The sequence below is a fragment of the Momordica charantia genome (assembly GCF_013281855.1).
Source record: "Momordica charantia cultivar OHB3-1 chromosome 2 unlocalized genomic scaffold, Mcharantia_2.0 BLBB01000002.1, whole genome shotgun sequence".
Lineage (NCBI taxonomy): Eukaryota > Viridiplantae > Streptophyta > Magnoliopsida > Cucurbitales > Cucurbitaceae > Momordica > Momordica charantia.
Window position 1 is genome coordinate 4,971,640 of NW_028275160.1, and position 20,941 is coordinate 4,992,580.

At 36.7% G+C, this 20,941-nt stretch overlaps 3 protein-coding genes across 4 annotated transcripts; all 3 read left to right on the top strand.

Moving 5' to 3' along the window:
• Positions 1-4,914: 4,914 nt before the first annotated feature.
• On the top strand, positions 4,915-5,465 carry LOC148212702 (uncharacterized). The gene has a single exon (XM_088121135.1). It carries the CDS (start codon positions 5,058-5,060, stop codon positions 5,271-5,273), a length of 216 nt encoding a protein of 71 aa, XP_087977261.1. The 5' UTR covers positions 4,915-5,057; the 3' UTR covers positions 5,274-5,465.
• A 2,143-nt stretch (positions 5,466-7,608) lies between these two features.
• LOC111018066 (Golgi transport complex protein-like protein) lies at positions 7,609-14,879 on the top strand. Of its 2 annotated transcripts, XR_015789281.1 has the most exons (4): positions 7,609-8,848; positions 9,684-10,153; positions 10,812-12,969; positions 13,626-14,879. XR_015789281.1 is itself a non-coding variant. In XM_088120708.1 (3 exons), the coding sequence occupies exons 1-3, from the start codon at positions 7,717-7,719 to the stop codon at positions 11,742-11,744; spliced, it is 2,535 nt and encodes an 844-aa protein (XP_087976834.1). In that variant the 5' UTR covers positions 7,609-7,716; the 3' UTR covers positions 11,745-14,879. The 2 variants fall into 2 exon arrangements, 1 of the variants encoding a protein (XP_087976834.1); XM_088120708.1 differs by having other exon boundaries at positions 10,812-14,879.
• A 727-nt stretch (positions 14,880-15,606) lies between these two features.
• Positions 15,607-16,979, top strand: LOC111018014 (putative BOI-related E3 ubiquitin-protein ligase 2). Its single transcript, XM_022293937.2, has 2 exons — positions 15,607-16,178; positions 16,327-16,979. The coding sequence occupies exons 1-2, from the start codon at positions 15,840-15,842 to the stop codon at positions 16,891-16,893; spliced, it is 906 nt and encodes a 301-aa protein (XP_022149629.2). The 5' UTR covers positions 15,607-15,839; the 3' UTR covers positions 16,894-16,979.
• Positions 16,980-20,941: the final 3,962 nt, after the last annotated feature.

Below are 20,941 nucleotides of genomic sequence, written 5' to 3' on the forward strand. Positions count from 1 at the left end.
CAACTTCTGAAGGAGAGCTACCCGTAATGACAATATCGTCAACATAAACCAAGATGAAACAACGGTGACCATTACAATGTCGAACAAGTAAGGAGGAATCAGCATGGGAATTAGAGAAACCAAGGGTATGGAGAAAGAGGCTAAGGCGCTCAAAGCAAGCACGAGGAGCTTGCTTGAGACCATACAATGCCTTTTTAAGAGAACAAACACGAGAATCACCTTTCACAGCCATCCCAAGAGGTTGAGACATAAAGACCTCCTCATGCAACAACCCGTGTAAGAATGCATTATTAATGTCAATTTGTCGCAAACACCAACCATAAGCAAGAGCAAGGGTGAAGAGAATACGAATGGTAACCGGTTTCACCACTGGACTAAATGTTTCAGTGTAATCAAGGTCAGCCTCTTGATGAAATCCTTTGGCCACAAGACGCGCCTTGTAACGAGCTATCGAACGATCTGAATTGCGCTTGATTTTAAACACTCATTTACAACCAATAATCTTCTTATGAGAAGAAGGATTGACCAAGGTCCAAGTGTCATTCTGAAGAAGAGCCGCATATTCAGCTTGCATAGCTTGAACCCAATGATCACACTTCAACGCAGCAGATACGGAAGGAGGTTCAGAATCAAGATATTGAGCAACAAACACCCTTGGTTTAAATATCCCAGCTTTAGCACGAGTAACCATTGAATGATTATTCTGAACACCAGAATTAGAGGTCTCTGGAGGAGCAGATCGAATTGGAGATGGCGAGACTGGAGGCAACGTGTCAGAAGAAGAAAATTCACATAAAGGAGTGGGATTGAGGGAAGGAGAGGAAGAATCCAAAGCACAAGAATTCGAATTAAGAGATGGGGAGAGAGAATGGGATAAGAAAGGTTGATGGGAAGTAGCACAGATAGGTGGTGAGGATGAAAGACTAGCTACAGACGAGGGAATAGGAGAGGGAGCATGAAGAGGTGATGGATTGGTAAGAGGAGATGGGATAGGTGTAGGTGAGGTTGGAATAGGCGTAGGAGGTGATGGACTATTATTAGATAGAATGGGTAAGGTACAAGTAGCAGAGGAAAGGATGGGTAATAAATTTTGGACGGTAGTGGATGAGACAGGATGAGGAGAAGAGGAAAGATGAGATGAGGGAAAACAATATTCATCAAACAATACATTTCTTGAGATATAAAGCCTACCCGAAAAGGATAAACATTTATATCCCTTATGACTAGCACTATAACCAAGGAAAATACATGGGGTGGATCGAGGTTCAATTTTATGTTTGTTATAAGAACGAATGGAAGGATAACAAAGACACCCAAACACTTTCAGAAAAGAATAATCAGGACGAGAGCCAAATAATATTTCCATGGGTGAAAATCTCTGATGAGCTGTACATGGTAAACGATTGATAAGATAGACAGCAGTGGAAAAGACATCATCCCAAAATTCTAAGGACAAAGAAGAATGAGATAAAAGAGTAAGTCCGGGATCGACTATGTGACAGTGTTTACGTTCAACAATCCCATTTTGTTGGGAGGTATAAGGGCAGGACACGCGATGTTCAATACCATTTATTTTGAGAAAAGGAATAAAAGATTTGAACTCACCACCACCATCAGTTTGAAGTCTAATGATAGAAGATCCAAAAAGCTTTTCAACTTGGGTTTTAAAAAGAAGAAAAGCTTGAAAAGCTTCAGATTTATTATGAAGAAAATAGACCCAAGTATATCTTGAAAAGACATCAACAAAACTAATATAGAATTTGAAACCATTTCGAGAGGTCTTGAAAGCAGGACCCCATACATCAGCTACTATGAGTTGCAAAGGGGCAGAGTATACAGTAATAGATTCTTGAAATGGAAGAGTGTGATTCTTTCCAACAGCACAAGCGTGACATAAGGATGCCATTTTATTATTTGAATATGCAATATTACACGAATTTAGCACTTGTTTGACAGTAGGAATGCTGGATGGCCAAGACGCCAGTGCCATATATCTAAAACAGAAGGCTTACATTGTGTGAAAGGTGTAAATTGTTTAGCAGAATCAGTAGCACATGGAAAAGAAGTAGCAGGAGAAGCTGATGTATGAAGAACCTGAGGAGTGATGGTTGAAGAAGACGAGCCATGAGAAGGAATGGTGGAAGGGAATGATGTAGAAGACTTAGCCTTGTCCAAAGAGAATGTGTACAGCCCATCAGAAACTTGGCCCTGGAGTAGAATTTGGCCAGTTTGGAGGTCCTTCACAAAACAATTAGAGGAATGAAACTCAAAGTAAACATTATTATATTTTGCAAATTTACTAACACTAATGAGATTTTTGGTAATTTGAGGAACATGGAGCAGATTATTTAGCAGAAAGATATTAGAAGGGGCAGAAGAAGATTTAAGAAAGGTAGATCCAATATGTGAAACGTTCAAACCTGAGTCGTTGCCTACAAGAACTCTGTTATTGCCATGAATTTCAGCTCCAATAGACAAATTTCCAAGATCATTTGTGACGTGATGTAAAGCACCAGAATCTGGATACCAGTTAGTGTCTCGATTGAGCTCCTGAGAAAGAGTAAAAGCATTCATCTGAGGGTGATCAGGATTTGATGATGAACCATACGAAGGGGTCGGATGAAATCCGAACGAAGAAGCCGACGAATTAGGGCCCTGAAAACTCCGATCAAAGCGTTGATAACACCTCGAGGCAGTATGGCCAAATCGACCGCAAAGTTGACACTGAATTCTGAAATTGGTATTCCAATTTCGCCCACGGTTTGATCGATTGCCTCCTCTTCCTCTGTTATTGTTCCAATTTCCTCTAGTATCTGTAGAATTAGTTGGACGTCCCTTCTTCGATTGTTCTTGAGTTGTTAAATTCACTGATGGTAGTGATACCTCAGTAGTGATAGCATTCCTCTCGTTCCTTCCTTCTTGAGCAAGTAGTAAAGAATACGTTTCTTGAAGTGTTGGAGGATCAACACACGCAGAAATTACCGACACAGTTGAATCGAATTCGGTTCCTAGACCGGCTAATAGATGCATTATATGATCAGTCTTCGAAATTGGTTTACTAGCAGCAGTTAGGGCATCAACAATTTGCTTTGCCTTTGCAAAATACTCCTTTAGACTGAGGCTCCCTTTCTTTAGGTTTTCAAGCTTCGATTTTAACTCCATAACACGAGCTAGGTTTCTCGATGAAAAGAGACTATTCAGAACAGACCAAATCTCTTTTGAGGTTTCACACTCAAGCATTTGAGATAATACTTCTTCAGACATAGATCCAAGAAGCCACGATGTAATCAATTTATCTTGTTGCTTCCAATTTAGATATTCCTGATTCTGAGTTGATGAAGATGAACCTTCTCCTTCAACAGTGATATTTTTCGATGGAATTGGACCTTCAGGATCGATGAAGTCCTCCAGTCCATGGCCTTGGAGAGCAGTCAGAACTTGCAATCGCCACAACAAGAAATTATCATCAGTCAATTTGACTGTAGAGATCTTGTTACCAGGATTAATAACCTGAATATGCTGATTTGTGATCGATATTTCAGAGGTGTTTTTCGACGATTCTAATGTCATTGTAAAAAAAAAAAAAAAAAAAAAAAATTGAGTCGCCTGACTTAAAGCTCTGATACCATATCAAATTTCTAAGTATGCTTAGAAATAGTCTAGAGAGAAGAAATTGATCACAAATGATATGTCCTCATTCTCATTCAACAAAAGATCAAAAACAGATATTTATACAATATATCACAGCTCACCTCATAACAATAACATAACAAAATAAATATTTAATAACAGCCCAACTGCTTTTAGTTAAAAAACAAATATTTAATAACAGCCCAACCGTTTGTAGTTATTTACACAAAATCAATGGGCTCTCTTAACAGTTTGGCAAGCGGAAACAGGAGTCAGTGGTCTAGGATGGATTATCATAAATGAGATTGGTCAAATCGTGAAGGCAGGATGTGAAGTTATTAGAGAAGACATAGACATTACCTATCTTGAGCTATTGGCAATCTACAAGGGGATAGAAGCAGCTGGCAAGGAAATGGAAGCAACACGTGACGATTTACCCAGATTTATTCATTTGGAAACTGATTCTTTGGAGGTTGTGCAATTAATCCGAGTACCGACTGCTTGGTTGGTAGATGATATTCAACATTGTAGGAATGACCTGCGTTTGGAATCGATGATCCACACCAGATGAGAAGGAAACGTTGTCGCCCATGGTATAGCATGGAAGGCAATAATGGATAATTTGGTGAGGGAGTGATTTATCAACTTCGTTTCGTCTTGCTGGAATTAGTTCAAAATGAAGTTCATTAATGTTTGTTGTTTTCTTTATTTCAAAAAAAAAAAAAAAAACATGTTTGTCTTAATGAAACGAAAGGGGATAATCAGAAAATTTACAATTAATTTTGATTACCGACTGCTGTGGAACCTCTACTTCATCACGCGTGCCTTTTAAAAAAACACACAAATGCAGAAAATATATAAACCAATTTCATCTTTTTTATTATGAATATGAAACTCTTCTTTAATCTACTCATCATTTAAATTTCCTTTTTGATTTCTACATCAACTAAAATCCGTTACATTGAATTCTTGGTTTTTTTTTTTAAAAAAATCATGGAACCAAATTAAAAGCATGCTCAAACAAAAGGAGCCAAATTAAAACTAAACCCCTACAATACAAAACAAATTTTGTAATTTAGCCCTTAATGTATGACATATTTTCAAACAAAGGCACAATTGTATAACGTTGTTCTTTTGTTTTATTTGGGGGCCCATTCCAAGGCTAACGTTACTTGGAAATGAAATCCGGATCCACTTTTGGACACAAAATTAACGGGCAAAATGGCGTCTTTTTTTTTTTTTTTGGAGTGGAATTGCATAGATTTCGTCACCATACATAATATTATTTGCCAGCAAATACGTTGTACTCTTGAGCTTCCTCACAAGACAGAGTGGCAAAATCCCCCCTTATTTATTTATAGCCCATTTTTGATCCCCCATTCTCAAAGGAAACACCCACAGAGAAACAGAACAGAGATCTCTGTTTCATGGAGTCGAAGAAGACGAAGAAGGCGTGGTCGTTGAAGAAGGTGAGGAAGGAGCTGTGGCCATGGCGGTTCTCGCTCTTCAGAAGAAACCCAATTGATTTCCAGATGATTAATGTCATAGACAATGTCTTCTTCAAGATTGTTTCTGTCGTGGAGGCCATTGTTTTGGTCTCCACACTCTGTTTCTTCTTCCTCTGCTGTGGGGGTCATGTCTGAATTTTCCCTCTTCATTTATTCATTCTTTTCTATGTTCTTCTTCGTTGGGATTTTGGTCCAGGACTACATGTCTTTTTCCTCTGTTTCAATACCTCTAGTTTTTTCTTTTTAATCTGGTTTTGGGGTTTCTGTTTGTATTTCAAATGTAACTTCAAGAAACTAATATCACTCCATTATTTCTTATCTTTCCAATTTAGATGGTCATACATGGTTCTTTTACAGTTTCAAAATAGTTTGTCTTTAGGCGAAATCCGTGGCTTGGTAACTCAAATGATTAATGCATGTTTTTTCTATATATAAATTAAATTGACTCAATCTTAAGCTTTATTTTTTATTTTTTTGACAGACAATCTTAAGCTTGTTGGTAGCTTTTTTATGTTTAAGATGGCATAGAGCTACGAAATAAAAAAATAATAAAAACATTTTTTAGATGTATTTTTATTAATTTATTTAATAAGTTGGTAAACTATGCTCAACTAATAAAGCATTAAATCATAAATGAAACTTTAGAGAAAAAAAAAATCATTAAATGAAATATTTTCCACAAACGGTGATTAAAAATTAATTAAATGTTGTTCCGTGTAAATTACTTTGTTATATTATTGTCATGGCTGTGGTCCTACATAAACGGCAGTTTATTATACTTTTTTGAATGGCTTTGTCTCAAAAAGGGAAAAAAAAATTGTAAACGGCTGTTTTCATACTTAATTTAATATCTAAAAAGCAATTATTATTTAAAAGCTTTGATAGCAATTAACAAAATAAATAAAATCGTAAAGCGAACATAGTTCGATGGTAATTAACATAATGTTTCCACGTTTGCATAATATTAATTTCATATTTTTTTGGACTCTCTGGTATACTTTATCTAGAGGTATCCTTTATTTATATAAGTTGTTATTATTATTATTATTTTTAAATGTGTTGAACATAAACGAGATCATGAGATAGATTAACAAAATTCAAATTCATTACAATATATCTCAAACGTTTAAGATGAACCAAGCCTATTATATGCAAGTTTTGATTAACTATAATCTCAATATCATTAAGACGATAGAAGTTTTCCACCCATATATTTAATATTCTAAGAGTGAGATTGGTAAAGTATAATATACTAAAAGAAATTGCACGAGATTGATAGAGTACTCAGAGTTTACGTCCTATTTGATATTCTAATTAATATAAATAGAAAAGTGTAAATATTATAAATACTAATGAAAAAGTTGGGATATGCACAAAATATTATTTATTTGAGTCGAATATCTTTAAAAGGTCTATTCTTACTTCTATCAAGATAGAATTTTACTCCACACTTAATTTGAAGGCAAAAAAAAGTCTCAACACTTCGTTCATAAATCATCCATGAGAAAAATAATGTAAATTAAAAAAATTAATATAAGTTGTCTCAAAATATATATAAAGGGTCAATTAGAGCCTGCAACCATCGGAGGAAGTTTCTTACACAAAGGAAAAATTTGCGTGATGAATCAGAGCTCTATTAGCAAAGAAAATTAAAACCCTTATTGAGTAATCTCGAGACATGCAGAAAGTGAATCGAAGAGGAGGCCATCACAATTTGAAGGATTTCCTTCATCCAATTTATTTCGTATACTATCACACTAGTTTTGGTAAGGGATTGAATAGTAAAGAGGGGATCTGATTCCACCTCCAGACTAATGCATCTCAAAGTTTCGGGTAGATGAACCTCTTGAAGAATAGCCCGTAGTCAAATTTGCAATGGATGATTGGGAACATGGATCGGTTCGAATTTTGCACTAAGAAGACATGTCTAGATTAATGCATTCACGATTAAAATATCTAGATGGCAGGAAAATTATCTCCACATGATTTAGTCGTTGTATGTATAAATAATATTTTTTTAACCATTATTTTATATCTTGAAAAATAATATAGGACAAATATTAGATAAAAAATCAAAATAAAGAAAAAAACCAAATCTTCACACTTATTTGTTGTTGTTGTAAGTTTGATGATAAGAAAGAAAGATTTCAACTTTTACTCTTTAAAATAAAGGTATAATTTCTTAACTTTTTTTCCTAATTCTAGTTGAATTATACTTTTAAGTTATAAACTTTAATTACTTAAAGCTACTGTATGCTTTTAACATGTTTATTTACATCATATGTTTACCTAAAAATTTGATGAAGTAGTTGGGACTTGGGACTTGGGAGGGGGTTTAAATTCAACATTTTCGGTCGACCAGTCGTTCGTGGGAGGGTTTCGGTCGATGTGTCGGTTTTTTAGATTACTTATTTTCACATCACCCTAACCAAAAAATAAAACCAAACCATTAATTTTATTTTATAGAATCTGTATATTTATTTTTTACTGCAATAATTTTATTTTATAATGCTCCAAATTCAGGAAAACAACGAGAAAAGGCAATTCCGTCTGACGTCTGGAAATCCGCCCCTCCGATATGGCGTCTCCAGCCGCAGCGCCACCGTCGCCGTTCCAGTCTCAGAGATCTCCCCTCGCTCCGTCTCCGGCCGCCGCCGCCGGCTCCTCCCCCATTCATCGTCTTTCAACTTTCACTTCCCCCCACTCCGCTAACACTGCCACTACCACGTCCCCCTTGGATTCCTTTGCTTCCGACCCCGTTTTCTCCGCCTTCCTCTCCCCTTCCTTCTCCTCCAGTTCCTTCTCCTCCGCCGCACTCTCCTCCGGTTCGCCAGCCTCCACCGCAGAGAAGTTGCAGAAGGCCATCCGTCTCCTCGAATCGCAGCTCCGCAGTGAGGTCCTCTCTCGCCACAATGACCTACTCTCTCAACTCTCCTCTCTAAAGCACGCCGAGAATGCCCTCTCCACTGTTCGATCCGGTGTCTCCTCCCTCCAATCCTCTGTGCGCCGCGTCCGATCCGAACTTTCCGAACCCCGAAATGTCATCTCTACCAAGACCATCCAGTTCTACAATCTTCACCACACTACAGAACTCCTTCAGCATACGATCCGCGCCCTCCGTTTGTCGAAGAAGCTTCGCGACCTTGCTTCTGCCTCTGCCGATGAGCCCGAGAAGCTGGATCTCGCCAAGGCTGCACAGTTGCACTGCGAGATCTTAAGTCTTTGCAATGAGTTCGACCTCGCGGGCATTGATGTCATTGATGAGGAGTTGAAATGGGTCAATGAAATTGGGGATAAATTGAGAAGTGAGGCTATGAAGGTTTTAGAGAGAGGAATGGAGGGTCTGAATCAAGCCGAGGTGGGGACTGGATTGCAGGTATTTTATAATCTTGGTGAATTGAAGGCAACAATAGAGCAATTAATGACTAAGTATAAGGGTATGGGGGTGAAGAGCGTGAGTGTGGCATTGGATATGAAGTCGATTTCGGGGTCTGCTGGAACTGGATTTGGTCCGGGAGGAATAAGGGGAAGTGGGACGCCACAGATTGGTGGCGGTGCGAAGGCAAGGGAGGCGCTCTGGCAGAGGTTGGGAACTTGTTTGGATCAGTTGCATTCAATTGTTATAGCTGTTTGGCACTTGCAGAGGGTATTATCGAAGAAACGTGACCCTTTTACTCATGTTTTGCTGCTTGACGAGGTTATCCAGGCAAGTGGTATTCGAAATCTGTTCTGTAGTATAGATAATTAAACTCACTAGTGATGATTTAGATATAGCTACTGATGATTTTTATTTGGACTGCTTCTTTAGTTATCTGGAACTCGGTTTCCATTAGCTAAACATTTTGGCAGATTGATGTCTGTATCTAATCGACAAATATAGAATACGGAACAGAGAAACTGAACACATTTGAATTTCGTGACCATGTTGTGGCATTAGTTGAATACAGTCTAGAAGTGAAATGTATAGTGAAGGGGCTGTTAAATTTGCGGGCTGCTGAATTTTTCTGTTGTCAAGTTTGTCCATAATATGGTATTTACTGATAAAATTCAATAAATTAAATGGTTTGTTGGTTAACCATCTTGAAAATTCTTCTACTAATTGAGAGTCAATAATGATGATGAAATTAAAATTTTGGACAGGTTTCCATCTCAACAAATTTTCACGCTTTAAAGCTTATCCATGTTGTCATTGTTTCCTTTCCACTTCTCATCCGATGTATCTCTTCTTTGACAAACATCTTGATAATTACCATTGTAAAATTAGCGATCTATATGCATCAGGTTGAACGTTATGAAATTTCAGTGCAAATTGTTGTTTGTAGGTCATCGTTTGAGCAATGAAAATTACACAAGTGGAGATACTTGTCTTGTAATTTCTTTTGATATTAAAATCTTTCACACACTTTATTTGAAACGATTTTTTGTTTTTAAATTCAGCATTAGTCCTTGTTATGCTTAATTCCACTCCCACTTTGTGTATAGCTGTTGTAAACTTTCTCCATTTGAGAAACAATTTCTTATATTACTGATGTATTGTTTAGGAAGGTGATTCCGTGTTAACAGATCGAGTTTGGGAGGCTCTTGTGAAGGCTTTTGCTAGCCAAATGAAGTCTGCTTTTACTGCATCAAGCTTTGTCAAAGAAATATTCACTATGGGATATCCAAAACTATTCTCAATGATAGAGAATCTTCTTGAAAGAATTTCTCGTGACACTGACGTCAAAGGGGTCTTGCCTGCAATAAGTTCAAGTGGAAAAGATCAGATGGTTGCAGCCATTGAAATATTCCAGACGGCATTCTTGGGTTTCTGCTTGAGTCGGCTATCTGATCTTGTTAGCTCTATATTTCCAGTCTCAAGTCGTGGTAGCGTCCCCTCGAAAGAACAGATCTTAAAAATCATATCACGTATTCAGGAAGAGATTGAATCTGTTCAAATGGATGGTCGTTTAACTCTACTTGTGTTGCGTCAAGTTGGCAAGGCTCTTCTGCTGTTGGCTGAAAGAGCTGAATGTCAGGTAGTTTGTTTTCTTGGTGACTTTGGCATACTCTAATCAATACTATCATATGCTAGGGTATATAATCCTATATATGTCTATACTCTTTTCTATGCAAGATTTCCCCACTTGGCAACTTGTCTAGTATAGCAGCAATTGATGGTTCATCCATAAAGACCTCACATGACCTGGGAAACATGTGATATGTATTTATAGGACTTGACAAAATTCTCTTATAAAAAAAGGGACTTGATAAATTTTCTTCCTAGTACTACTGCTTTGCTTTTCCAATCAATACAATCTCAGATTTTTGGACTTAATGTAGTTCAAGTTCTTAAACTGTCACTTGGTTCTGTTCTTGGTGAATAGAATAATCCTCTTACATCTTTTAGTTCTGACTTGTGAAAATGAAATGATTTATTGATTTTCATAAGAGGGAAAAATTTGTCATGTTACGGGATTTGTTGATGTTATATCCAGAGTGATAATGTTGCATGATGTTAATGGAAGCTAATCAGAGAGATTTGTAAAAAGGAAGTATCGTTCTTTTACTATGATTGTTTGAACCATGAACATTTGTGTTTTGATTATAATTCTCATTGTTGGTGGAGTATGTTTCAATATTTGAATATCTCATTCTGACTTGTGACTTTATCATATTAATGAAATTTGATGGCAGATATCTACTGGTCCTGAAGCACGCCAAGTAAGTGGTCCAGCAATTCCAGCCCAACTTAAGAATTTCACATTATGTCAGCATCTGCAAGAAATTCATACTCGGGTGTCATCTATGATCACTGGGCTACCCATTATTGCTGCTGATATTTTGTCTCCATCATTAGGTTCAATATATGGGGTTGCCTGTGATTCTGTGACATCGTTATTCCAAGCTATGCTTGACAGTCTTGAGTCTTGTATATTGCAAATTCATGATCAGAACTTCGGTGTACTGGGTATGAATGCTGCAATGGACAATAATGCATCACCTTACATGGAGGAACTGCAAAAGTACATTCTTCACTTCCGTAGTGAGTTCTTATCAAGGCTGTTGCCTTCATCCAAAAATGCAACCGTCTCTGGAACGGAAAACATTTGCACTCAGCTTGTAAGAAGCATGGCGTCAAGAGTGTTAATTTTCTTCATCAGGCATGCTTCTCTGGTCAGACCTCTTTCTGAATCAGGAAAACTACGAATGGCCAGGGACATGGCTGAGCTGGAGTTAGCTGTGGGCCAAAATTTGTTCCCTGTAGAACAACTTGGTGCACCATATCGAGCTCTTCGAGCATTTCGTCCTCTTATATTCCTGGAAACGTTTCAATTGGAGGCATCTCCACTACTTCATGATCTGCCAGCAAGTGTCATACTTCACCATCTATATTCTCGAGGTCCTGAGGAGTTGCAGTCTCCGATGCAAAGGAACAAACTTACTCCTCAGCAGTATTCGTTGTGGTTAGATTCTCAAGGTGAGGATCAAGTTTGGAAAGGTATCAAAGCAACCCTAGACGATTATGCCACCAAGGTAAGGGCCAGAGGAGACAAGGAATTTAGCGCTGTATACCCTCTTATGCTTCAAGTAGGATCATCATTGACGGGTAATTCTCGAGCTACATAATGGGCTTCATGTTTACCACTGTTCTTTTCCAAAAAAGATTTGGCCCGGTCAATGTTTCAGTGTAGATTCTGTGATGAAGATGCTGTGGGATAGTACCAGAGATACCATGCTCGATTGATCACTACGTGAAGTTTAGGTACCCAGTCATTTAACTATATCATAGTTATCCGTCATTGAGCTTCCTTTTCCCAGGTTATAAATGCAGGACCAAATTATTTTTGTTTTGCTGAGACCGTCAAATCCACTGGGCGATCAACTTTGAAGAAGTCGACTTCATCAATTATGCCTGGCCAATTCTGTGTTTTAAACTGATTTACATGTTGATTTTCATTCTTTTCATTTTTCTGGCCATTTACCAAAAATAATAGCTCATAAATGCTTTCTGTATAGTAGTACCTTATGAGTTATAACATTCATCGGGGGGGGGGGGGGGGGGGGGGGGGGGGGGGGGGGGGCGGGGTCTTTACTCCACTTACTATGTGGGTCAAATACAAGATTTCTATGATAGTCATATCATCATGGTGTAAACATTTTTGTGGTTGCTGAGGATCAATTATTGATTTTAATAGGCTTTACAGTACGATGGTTGACCAATGAATGATTGTTTCAGGCGTCTGCTAAGTGCAAATAATAGTGCAAATGGGCCATTGGCTTGAATTATTTCCTTTCCCCTATTGCACTGAATAGTGTGATTGTGTTGCATCTGCCAGGTTCTGTCATCTGTGCAAGAAAAAGAACTGTTCTACTCTCTTTCAGAATTCATCATAGCCTTTCCTTTTCTAAGCAAATTAATCTCCACTATCTTGGAATTGCAATGCTAGTATTATTTACTTTCATATTTTATAACATGATATGTTTTCTGTAGTTTATGTACCAATTATTCATATTTTCAGGAATATAGTAGTACATTATTGATTTATTATAATCATCATTTTCTATATAGAAACATTGGTATCCTAAAAGATTATTGTGATGTACTCTACCATTCAATGAAATGGTACCTTAACATGGCATGCTTCACGTATCTTATATTGATAAGTTAAACTTTAGCATAGTAATATTAATTGTAAAGCATGAGTCACATTATACAAACAAAATCTATCTTGTTCAAAATTGCAGGGTTTTATTTAGCTCAAAAGGTAACAAACAGCAACCATCAGGTAGAAGGGCGTCGTTATGAACAGCAACCATCACCCATGGGCAATGTACATTGCCTCGGTTCGAGGTAAGGCGAAATCCTTCAACCTGTTTCTTTTCCCAAATATCTCTAATACCCACGACAATCGGTTATGTTTCGTAGCATAACTTTATATTACAACTCATCACAAACTACCTGCCAAACCTTTTTCCTTCATCTTGATGGAGCAGTTTCATTGAGTTTCAACTGTGTTTATGCTGCCATTTGAGTTATGAACAGCAGGTACTGTGTAGTGGTAGTGGTAGTAAATGTGTGAGGAAAGTGTGGACAGGGCAGAAGGACATTGATGGTGGCCTGCACTGCCCTGGCTGGGCTCCAAAACAAACTACCGAAAATGTACAATTCACTCCACTCTTTAGTAATTAAAACATCTGACACCCACACCCACACGTATTGGGAAAGGAAAGATCACACACACTCACCACAAATTGAACCAAAAAAGAAAAAGAGAGAGAAAAAAACCAAACAAACTTCCATTTTCCACTACTAGGATCTGGATTTGGAGTCAAATATCTCTGTTATTGTGTATTCTCATTCATTGTGAAAAGACTTTGTCCCCACGCTACCACTCACCCCCATATGCACTTGCAATGAAACTCCCAACTTTCACCTCTGGCCCAACCATTAATTAAAAAAGAAGACAAAACACTAAGAAAAAAAGAAAACTTCTTTTTATTTCACAGCTTATGGGAATTTTGCAATCTCTCTGTCCAAGAAGAAACACAAGCATTGATTGCGTAGGTGAAAATCAGGCAGCCTGATCTCGACCTGAGAGACCCCCCCTTTAGCTTTTGGGTGTAGAAAGTAGAGTGTAGGGTACCCTACTGAAGGACCAATGCCCCAAAATCAGCGTTAAGGTATTTATTTTCTCACTTTCTGAGTTCTTCTTTCACTGTTTCCAACATATATATATTATAAAGTTGTAGTGGCAGAGATTGAGAAGTGATTATTATTACTCTACACCCAAAGCATCCCCAGCATAAGCAATGTATTTGTCCTACAATACAATGATGCCTCAACTACCCCATCTAGACAGAGAAAGAAAAAATTGATTTATGTCTCTTTCTTTGTTGCTTCACATTTGGGAACCTTATTTCATTAAATAACAAGCCTTTTTTTTTTTTTTTTTTATCTTCTCTTGGTCTGTCTCTTTCTTCAATATCATTGACAGAGATGGGTGAACTCGAGACAAATTCAAAGGGGTTCATTTTGTTTATTTATTTTCCCTTCAAACTTTATCTATATGGGATGTGGGTGAGATGAATGAGATTCCCTCTCAAAGATAGAAATAGATAGAGAGAGATAGTGGTGGGGAATCTTGAAACGTGAGGGTTAAAAGAGTGGACTGTGGAGATCACATGTGGAATATAAGAAACAGCACTTGATAACTTTGGCACACACAGACATTTAAAAAGTGATATGATCAGAAAAAAAAAAAGCACTAACAAACATGGACATGAAATATAATCATCCTCCTCTCCCACATCAATTACCATCAACAATATCATATCATATATTTTATTCTCGAAAAATAGAGGACCTGTTTGATAATGTTCACGTGTCTTGTTTTTCGTTTCTAATTTTCTCAAGAAATCTAAATATTTGTACGATCAATCAGGATGAAACGGAACATTATCAAATGAGTTTTGTTTGTTAATGTTTTTTGTGGTGGACCCATTTAGTACTAGTTTGTGGAGGAGACAGCAATCTTAGGCGTCCTTTCACATAAAGTAAAAGATGACTCATGATGCTAAAACTAGCATCCAGCATCCACCACCCCCATTTCCCCCTTTTCCCCACCTTTTTTAGAAATTGCTTTTCCAATTCTAATTTTAATTTTTTATTTTTCGTGGTGTGGTTTAACAAAACCACTATCTGTATGCAATGCAATAATTTATTAAAGTTTTGTAAGTAAAAATTCCCAGCAACTTTTTATCTGCTCTCGACCCAATTTCTCTTTCTCTCTCTCTATAAAGTTTCTCAATGATGTTGGTCCAACTCTGACAGTCTTATGTAATTAATGTCGCCCCCTCCATAAATTATTTTACAATTTTCTTTTTTGTCCTATTATCATTCATTAAAAAAAAAGTATTTATACAGACAATTACTCGAAATTAAAAAGATGGATTTTGAAGGGTTGTGATCATTTTGATATATTTATTTGATGGGGACAAATCGTAACAATTGGACGGCTGGGATTTTGAGCTTGTGAATTGAACCGAGATAATTAATTTTAGTTAATTCGAATAAATTTGATTGTAAGAAATGGAGAAAGGTTCAAAGATCGTGGCAACGTCTCACACGCAAGTCGCGTGATTTATTTTATTTAATAGGAAAAAAAAAAGAAAAGAAAAAAAGCGACAAGTCGGTTACGCCGTACCCGAAACCCCCCACTCTCCTTACGTGCGTCAACTGGTGCGCGATGTCACGTGGCAGATACTCGCCATGTCAGTAATTTTAATTTAACAAATAACAACTCCTCCGTTATCTTTTTTTTTTTTCCATCACTCGGGAAATTAGTAAATAAATAATATTAAGAACCAATCCAATATTCCGTTGGACAGCGGGTATCCCGGAATTGCCCTCGTAAGTTTCCTGAAATTACGGGATTGACCAGATCCCTGTTTGTTTTGCTTTTACCTATAAATACAACGCTCCGGATTAAATCTGCCGAATACCATTATATGCACAGGCCGTTTCATTTCTCTCTCCAGGAAAAGTTTTCTTAAAACCTGAATTTCGAGTTCCGAGAAGAAGAATTTGTTAAGAAAGAAGCCAAGAGCCAGCGCGGAACTGAGAAGAAAGAAGAAGAAGAAGAGCATATAGAGAGATCGATTCATTTAGGTTAATTGTGAGGGAATTCGGTAGTGTTATGTGAAATAGGTTTTCGCTTAGATATGGGATACGGAGCGCCATTAACAGGATTCAGTGGTAATGCTGCGTCGGAGGCTCTGTTTCCGCCGTATAATTCTGTAGCGATCGATTCGTTTCCTAAAGCGGCGGTGGCCGTCGATACCGCCGCTGTCATGAAGTCCGACAGCGGTATTACCTGTAACCTTCCGATACCGAGAAAGCGGGCAAGGGATCATTCCACCATCAACCGATTGCTCTCGACCTCTTATCCTTCGCCTGCTCATTACCAGAAAAACTGCGGATGTTTTTATTTTCTTGGCGAAGATATCTCCATCCAAATTCAACAGCAGCAATTTGATCTCGACCGATTGATATCCCAACATGTACGGTACAGAACGCTGTTTCTTTCTTCTCAGGATTATATTTCAGTTGATTAATTCTTTGAGTAGGCGTTAATTATTATTATTAGTCTGGTTGAGAAAATTGCGGTTGTTTTAATATTATTATTTTCATAATTTTTGGAGGAAACAGATGGAGAAGGTGAGGATGGAAGTGGAAGAGAAGCGAAGGAGGCAAGCGAGGAGGATTTTGGAGGCGATAGAGGTAGGGATGATGAAGATATTGAGGAACAAAGAGGAGGAGATCGAGAAGATGGGGAAACTGAATTGGGAGCTAGAAGAGCGAGTGAACTCGCTGTGTATGGAGAATCAAATATGGCGCGACGTGGCGCAGACGAACGAAGCGACGGCGAATGCGCTCCGGTGCAACCTGGAGCAAGTCCTGTCGCAGGCGAAAAACGAGGCGACCGGATTGGAGTGGCCGGCGAGAACCGCAGCGGCGGCGGAGGAGGCAGAGTCGTGCTGCGGAAGCAACGGCGGCGAGGAAGAAGCGGAATCGTCGGAGAAGAGGATGAAGAGAGGGCGGAAGGGGATTTCGGAGGAGGACAGACGGTGCAAGAACTGTTGGAAAGAGGAGTCGTGCGTGTTGCTGTTGCCATGCAGGCACCTGTGTCTGTGCACTGTTTGTGGGTCATCTCTCCACACTTGTCCAATCTGCAACTCCACCAATAACGCCAGTGTTCGTGTAATCATGCCTTAGCCCCAACAAAATCTCCAAAATTATCATCAAAAACCAATTTCCCACACATGCATCCTCCTCTTCAATTTATTCTTTCTTTGGCTCTCTCTTTGATTCTTTGGTTTCAATTCTGGCCGTTTCAACCGTTCCTTTTTTCCTTTTTTTCCTTTTTTGCTTAAGCTCCAAAAAAGTAATAAATTAATAAATAAATAATGATGCGAGTGGGAAAAAAGGGGTTACTTCTTTTATTTACACGTACGTACGGTGGGAATTGTGCGCAGTGGGGGGAGGTGGCGGAGGGGGAGGGGCGCATTTTAGCGGAAGGGGAAGCGTAGGTTAGCGGAGTTGTTTGGAAGTTGGTGGGGGGAAGGGAAGGATACGCGGGGCCCAGTGAGAGCGTGGTCCCGACAGCTACTCACTCACTGTAATAAATAATAATATTAAAAGGGGGGGGGGGGGGGGGGGTGGCGTGAGGTGGAGGTGTGAAAGCTGACACGTCGGACTCCCGCAAATATCGCTGTTTGGAGGGGGCAGCGATCAGGTACGGCCCACCTGCTGCGTTCCCGATGGTGTCCCACGCCCACGCCCACGCCCACGCCCTGACTTTTCAGTTTTCACACCACACGGATTCCAATTCCTAATGCTTCCAAAACTTAACCCAAATATATATATATATATATTTTATGGGAATCTAATTCTGTATTGAAAGGAAGGAAGGAAGGAAGGAGAAAAAGGGCATCCCTCCGTGGAGTTTTCCCGTAATCCAAGGCTGTTCCTTCGGAGTAAGTATTAGATTACAAATTTGTAATTAGTTGTTGAATAATTCAAAGCAAAAACCTGGTGAGTTTCAGACGTAAGGAATTATTAGTGTTAGCTATGCTATGCATAGGTGCATAGGATAGGAATCCTATGTTAAATAGTATTCTTCTTGTTGAAATTAAGATGTGGAAGTTTATGATAATAGGAACAGGAATAGGAATATATATATATACTTGATGTGAAGAAAGTCCAAACTTGTTGCCAAACAAACAAACAAAGAAACCAAGGGTTGTGGATTGGTTGAGGAGTCGCGTTTTGGGGACCAGGGGCCCACAGAGAAAGAGGAAGTGATCTTAGGGGTGTTTCTAAGTGGGCCACCACCACCATTTGTCCCTTCTATCACCGGCATTCTTTCTCTCTCTCTCCTGTGGGCTCCACCATGATTTTCTCCAAACCTACCATTTTTTTATTTTTAAAATTAAAAATTATATAATTCTTTAACGTCCCAATTACTACTTTGGATTTGTATACATATAATTAACAATTTTGTCATCCCTATTAATCTTTTTTAACTTTTATTTTCTTTTAAGATTAAATTGCAACTTTCAAACTTGATTATATCTTATTACTCTATAAACTTTAAATATAAATTTTGTGTTTAATATGTCTTTCACTTTTAATTATATCTAATAAATCCTTAATCTATTAAAATTTTTAAAAAATTTAAAGATGTGTTACCCATAGAATTAAAAGTTTTTTTTAAAGCCATAGAATTGAAAGTTCGATACTTATTATATGTTTTTTTTCTATTTACAGGTCTAAAGTTTATGGGTTTATTAGAATTTTTTTTTAATTTAAAAATTTATTAGATATAATTCTAGAAGTTAAGAGACAACTTTTGTAATTTGATATGTATATATATATATATATATATATACATACATACGATCACGGGAGCGCTCAGTACAGGCCAACATTAAATAATTAGGACTTTGTAATTTTAAAACTAAAGTTGCACTACTTTTATTCTTCAAAATATTTTTACATCCTTTTTATCTCTTCTTTATAGGCCATTATCCATAGCTAACTTTTCCTTTCCTAGTCGAGCAACGCCATATTTGCATTTATATAAATGCGTGATGTAACACCATAGTGCAATAATAGGAATTTATAATTTCCAACTATTTGATTTAAATGTTTATTGTGCCTAAGAAAATGACACAATTTTTGTAATTCAAATGTGAACCAATTTGAGGCATAAGGCCAATGCCGTGTACAATCCATCTTTTGATCAATTGTTTTTTGCCCACTTATATTATGTTTTGAAGATGCCCTTATTTTATTTGGAGGGGAGTTTAGAGAGAAAAAGTTAGAAGAAAAATTGTCGAAAATGACAAAATTTGTACTCAATATAATGTGTGTATATTCTCTATGGTCGTTAAACAAATATAATACCAATGATACATGCCAAATAATTTAATGTATTAAATGTGTGTTTGAGGTGTATTTTTTTCAATAATTGTTTGTATAAAAAGTGTTTTTTTTTTTTAAATAATCAAGGTACTTCGATAAAAAAAATTTACTGGGTAAGAACCAATTTGTTCGTCGAAATATTTACTCGATTGTAAAGATTTCTAAAATACCTCTAACAAAGGGGTAGTTTCAGGGATGGACCCTGGGATTTGACGGCTGAAATAGGAAAAAGTCTGGTGACCAATCAATCGAATATTGACTAATACGTTGTATATAGAACAAAATAAGTCTAATTAATTGTAAATATAGTAACAATGTTTTGGATTTTCAAATGAAAAGAAAAAGAAGAAAAACTCAGCTCATTGCTACCAAACTTTATTGATGGTAGGCTATATTACTTATAGAGACTTAAATGAATGACATACGAGGGTAAAAAAATTAAGTAAAAATGTCAAAAATTTGTCAAAACGAGTCTAGCTCAGCGATAATTGACAAATACCTTCAACTATTAGGTTGTGAGTTCGATCTCCTACCCTACATGTTGAAAAAAAAAATTTCAAAATTCGCCTTATCAAAAAAGGTCTAAATTAGCATGTAGATTTGCTATATTTACAAAAATCTATAACTTTTTGTTCTATTTGCAATAAATATGAAGATGTGAATTATTCATTAAAATTTTCCTAATTATTTTTTATAATACTTCAATCACTTTTTAAATGATAATCTGTGCACATTATTATTACATCACATCCATTTATTATTTTCATGATTCTTGCAGTAGAAACATTTAATATTAATGATTCATTCATGTGAGTTGTTGATATATCTAATTTGATATTCCTTATACTTCAACAATTCATTATAATTTTTCTCAAAAAAAAAAAATCATTATAATAGTAAAATGTAAATAGTTACTACTTTTATAATCATACCATTAAAATTATCCTGTTCTCAAAATTGTGAAAAGAAAAAAAAGGTCAATTTCACATTATGCAAGAATAATAATTTACATATGTACTGTAATTTTTTAATAAATATGCCCAATAAAATATAATTTGTAGAAAGCTCCACATATTTTTCCGTAATTAATTTTGCAAAAAAGTAAGCAATTTGTCTCTTCTAATTTTCTTCTGCTTTGTTGGTTACGTAGCTGAAGTGAAGGCCAAGCAACCCCAATAAAATTCCGACACGTCGCTTCACTTAATTTTTTTTATATTTATATTTTAATTTTAGTAAATAATAGGACGACAAAAAAGAAAAGGTAACGTCGTTGTCTCATTATTGAAGTTAACACATCTGTTTGAAGGTTGAATTTTATACCAATATTAATAAAAGAAAAAAAACTTTATTGACAAGGGAAAAAAAAATTAAAGTAGTCGTGTAGAAAATATTCTAATAATAATTCATATCAAATTTGAACCATCAATTATTATATATTTTCTAGATGGTTCCACTACTCTTCTACTTTGATTATTAATTAGGCTTTAAATTTAATTTTTTTTGGGTTTGTTTTTAATGTTATCAAGCATTGAACATATCTACAATATGAAGTTTTTATAAATTCATTGACTTTTTGTATATATATATATATATATATATATATATATTACTTTAAGGTCCATTTGATAAGTCTTTTATTTCTTAAAAATAAAATTGGGTGCTACAACTTTTTTTTTTTAAGGTATGATTGGGATGATGACACTCACCCATAATCATTTCCCTCCCATTAATTACATATTTAATTATATCTTATTGTGTGTTACACTTTGGAAGTGTCATCAAAATATATGTAGGAGATAATTAGGGAATTAATTATTTGACAGTGGAAAAAAATTCA

Coding starts and splice junctions, on each gene's coding strand:
- LOC148212702 (XM_088121135.1), top strand. CDS start 5,058: ATGGAGTCGAAGAAGACGAAGAAGGCGTGGTCGTTGAAGAAGGTGAGG.
- LOC111018066 (XM_088120708.1), top strand. CDS start 7,717: ATGGCGTCTCCAGCCGCAGCGCCACCGTCGCCGTTCCAGTCTCAGAGA. Junction 8,849..9,683: donor TGACGAGGTTATCCAGGCAA/GTGGTATTCGAA, acceptor TTGTTTAGGAAG/GTGATTCCGTGTTAACAGAT. Junction 10,154..10,811: donor CTGAAAGAGCTGAATGTCAG/GTAGTTTGTTTT, acceptor ATTTGATGGCAG/ATATCTACTGGTCCTGAAGC.
- LOC111018014 (XM_022293937.2), top strand. CDS start 15,840: ATGGGATACGGAGCGCCATTAACAGGATTCAGTGGTAATGCTGCGTCG. Junction 16,179..16,326: donor ACCGATTGATATCCCAACAT/GTACGGTACAGA, acceptor TGGAGGAAACAG/ATGGAGAAGGTGAGGATGGA.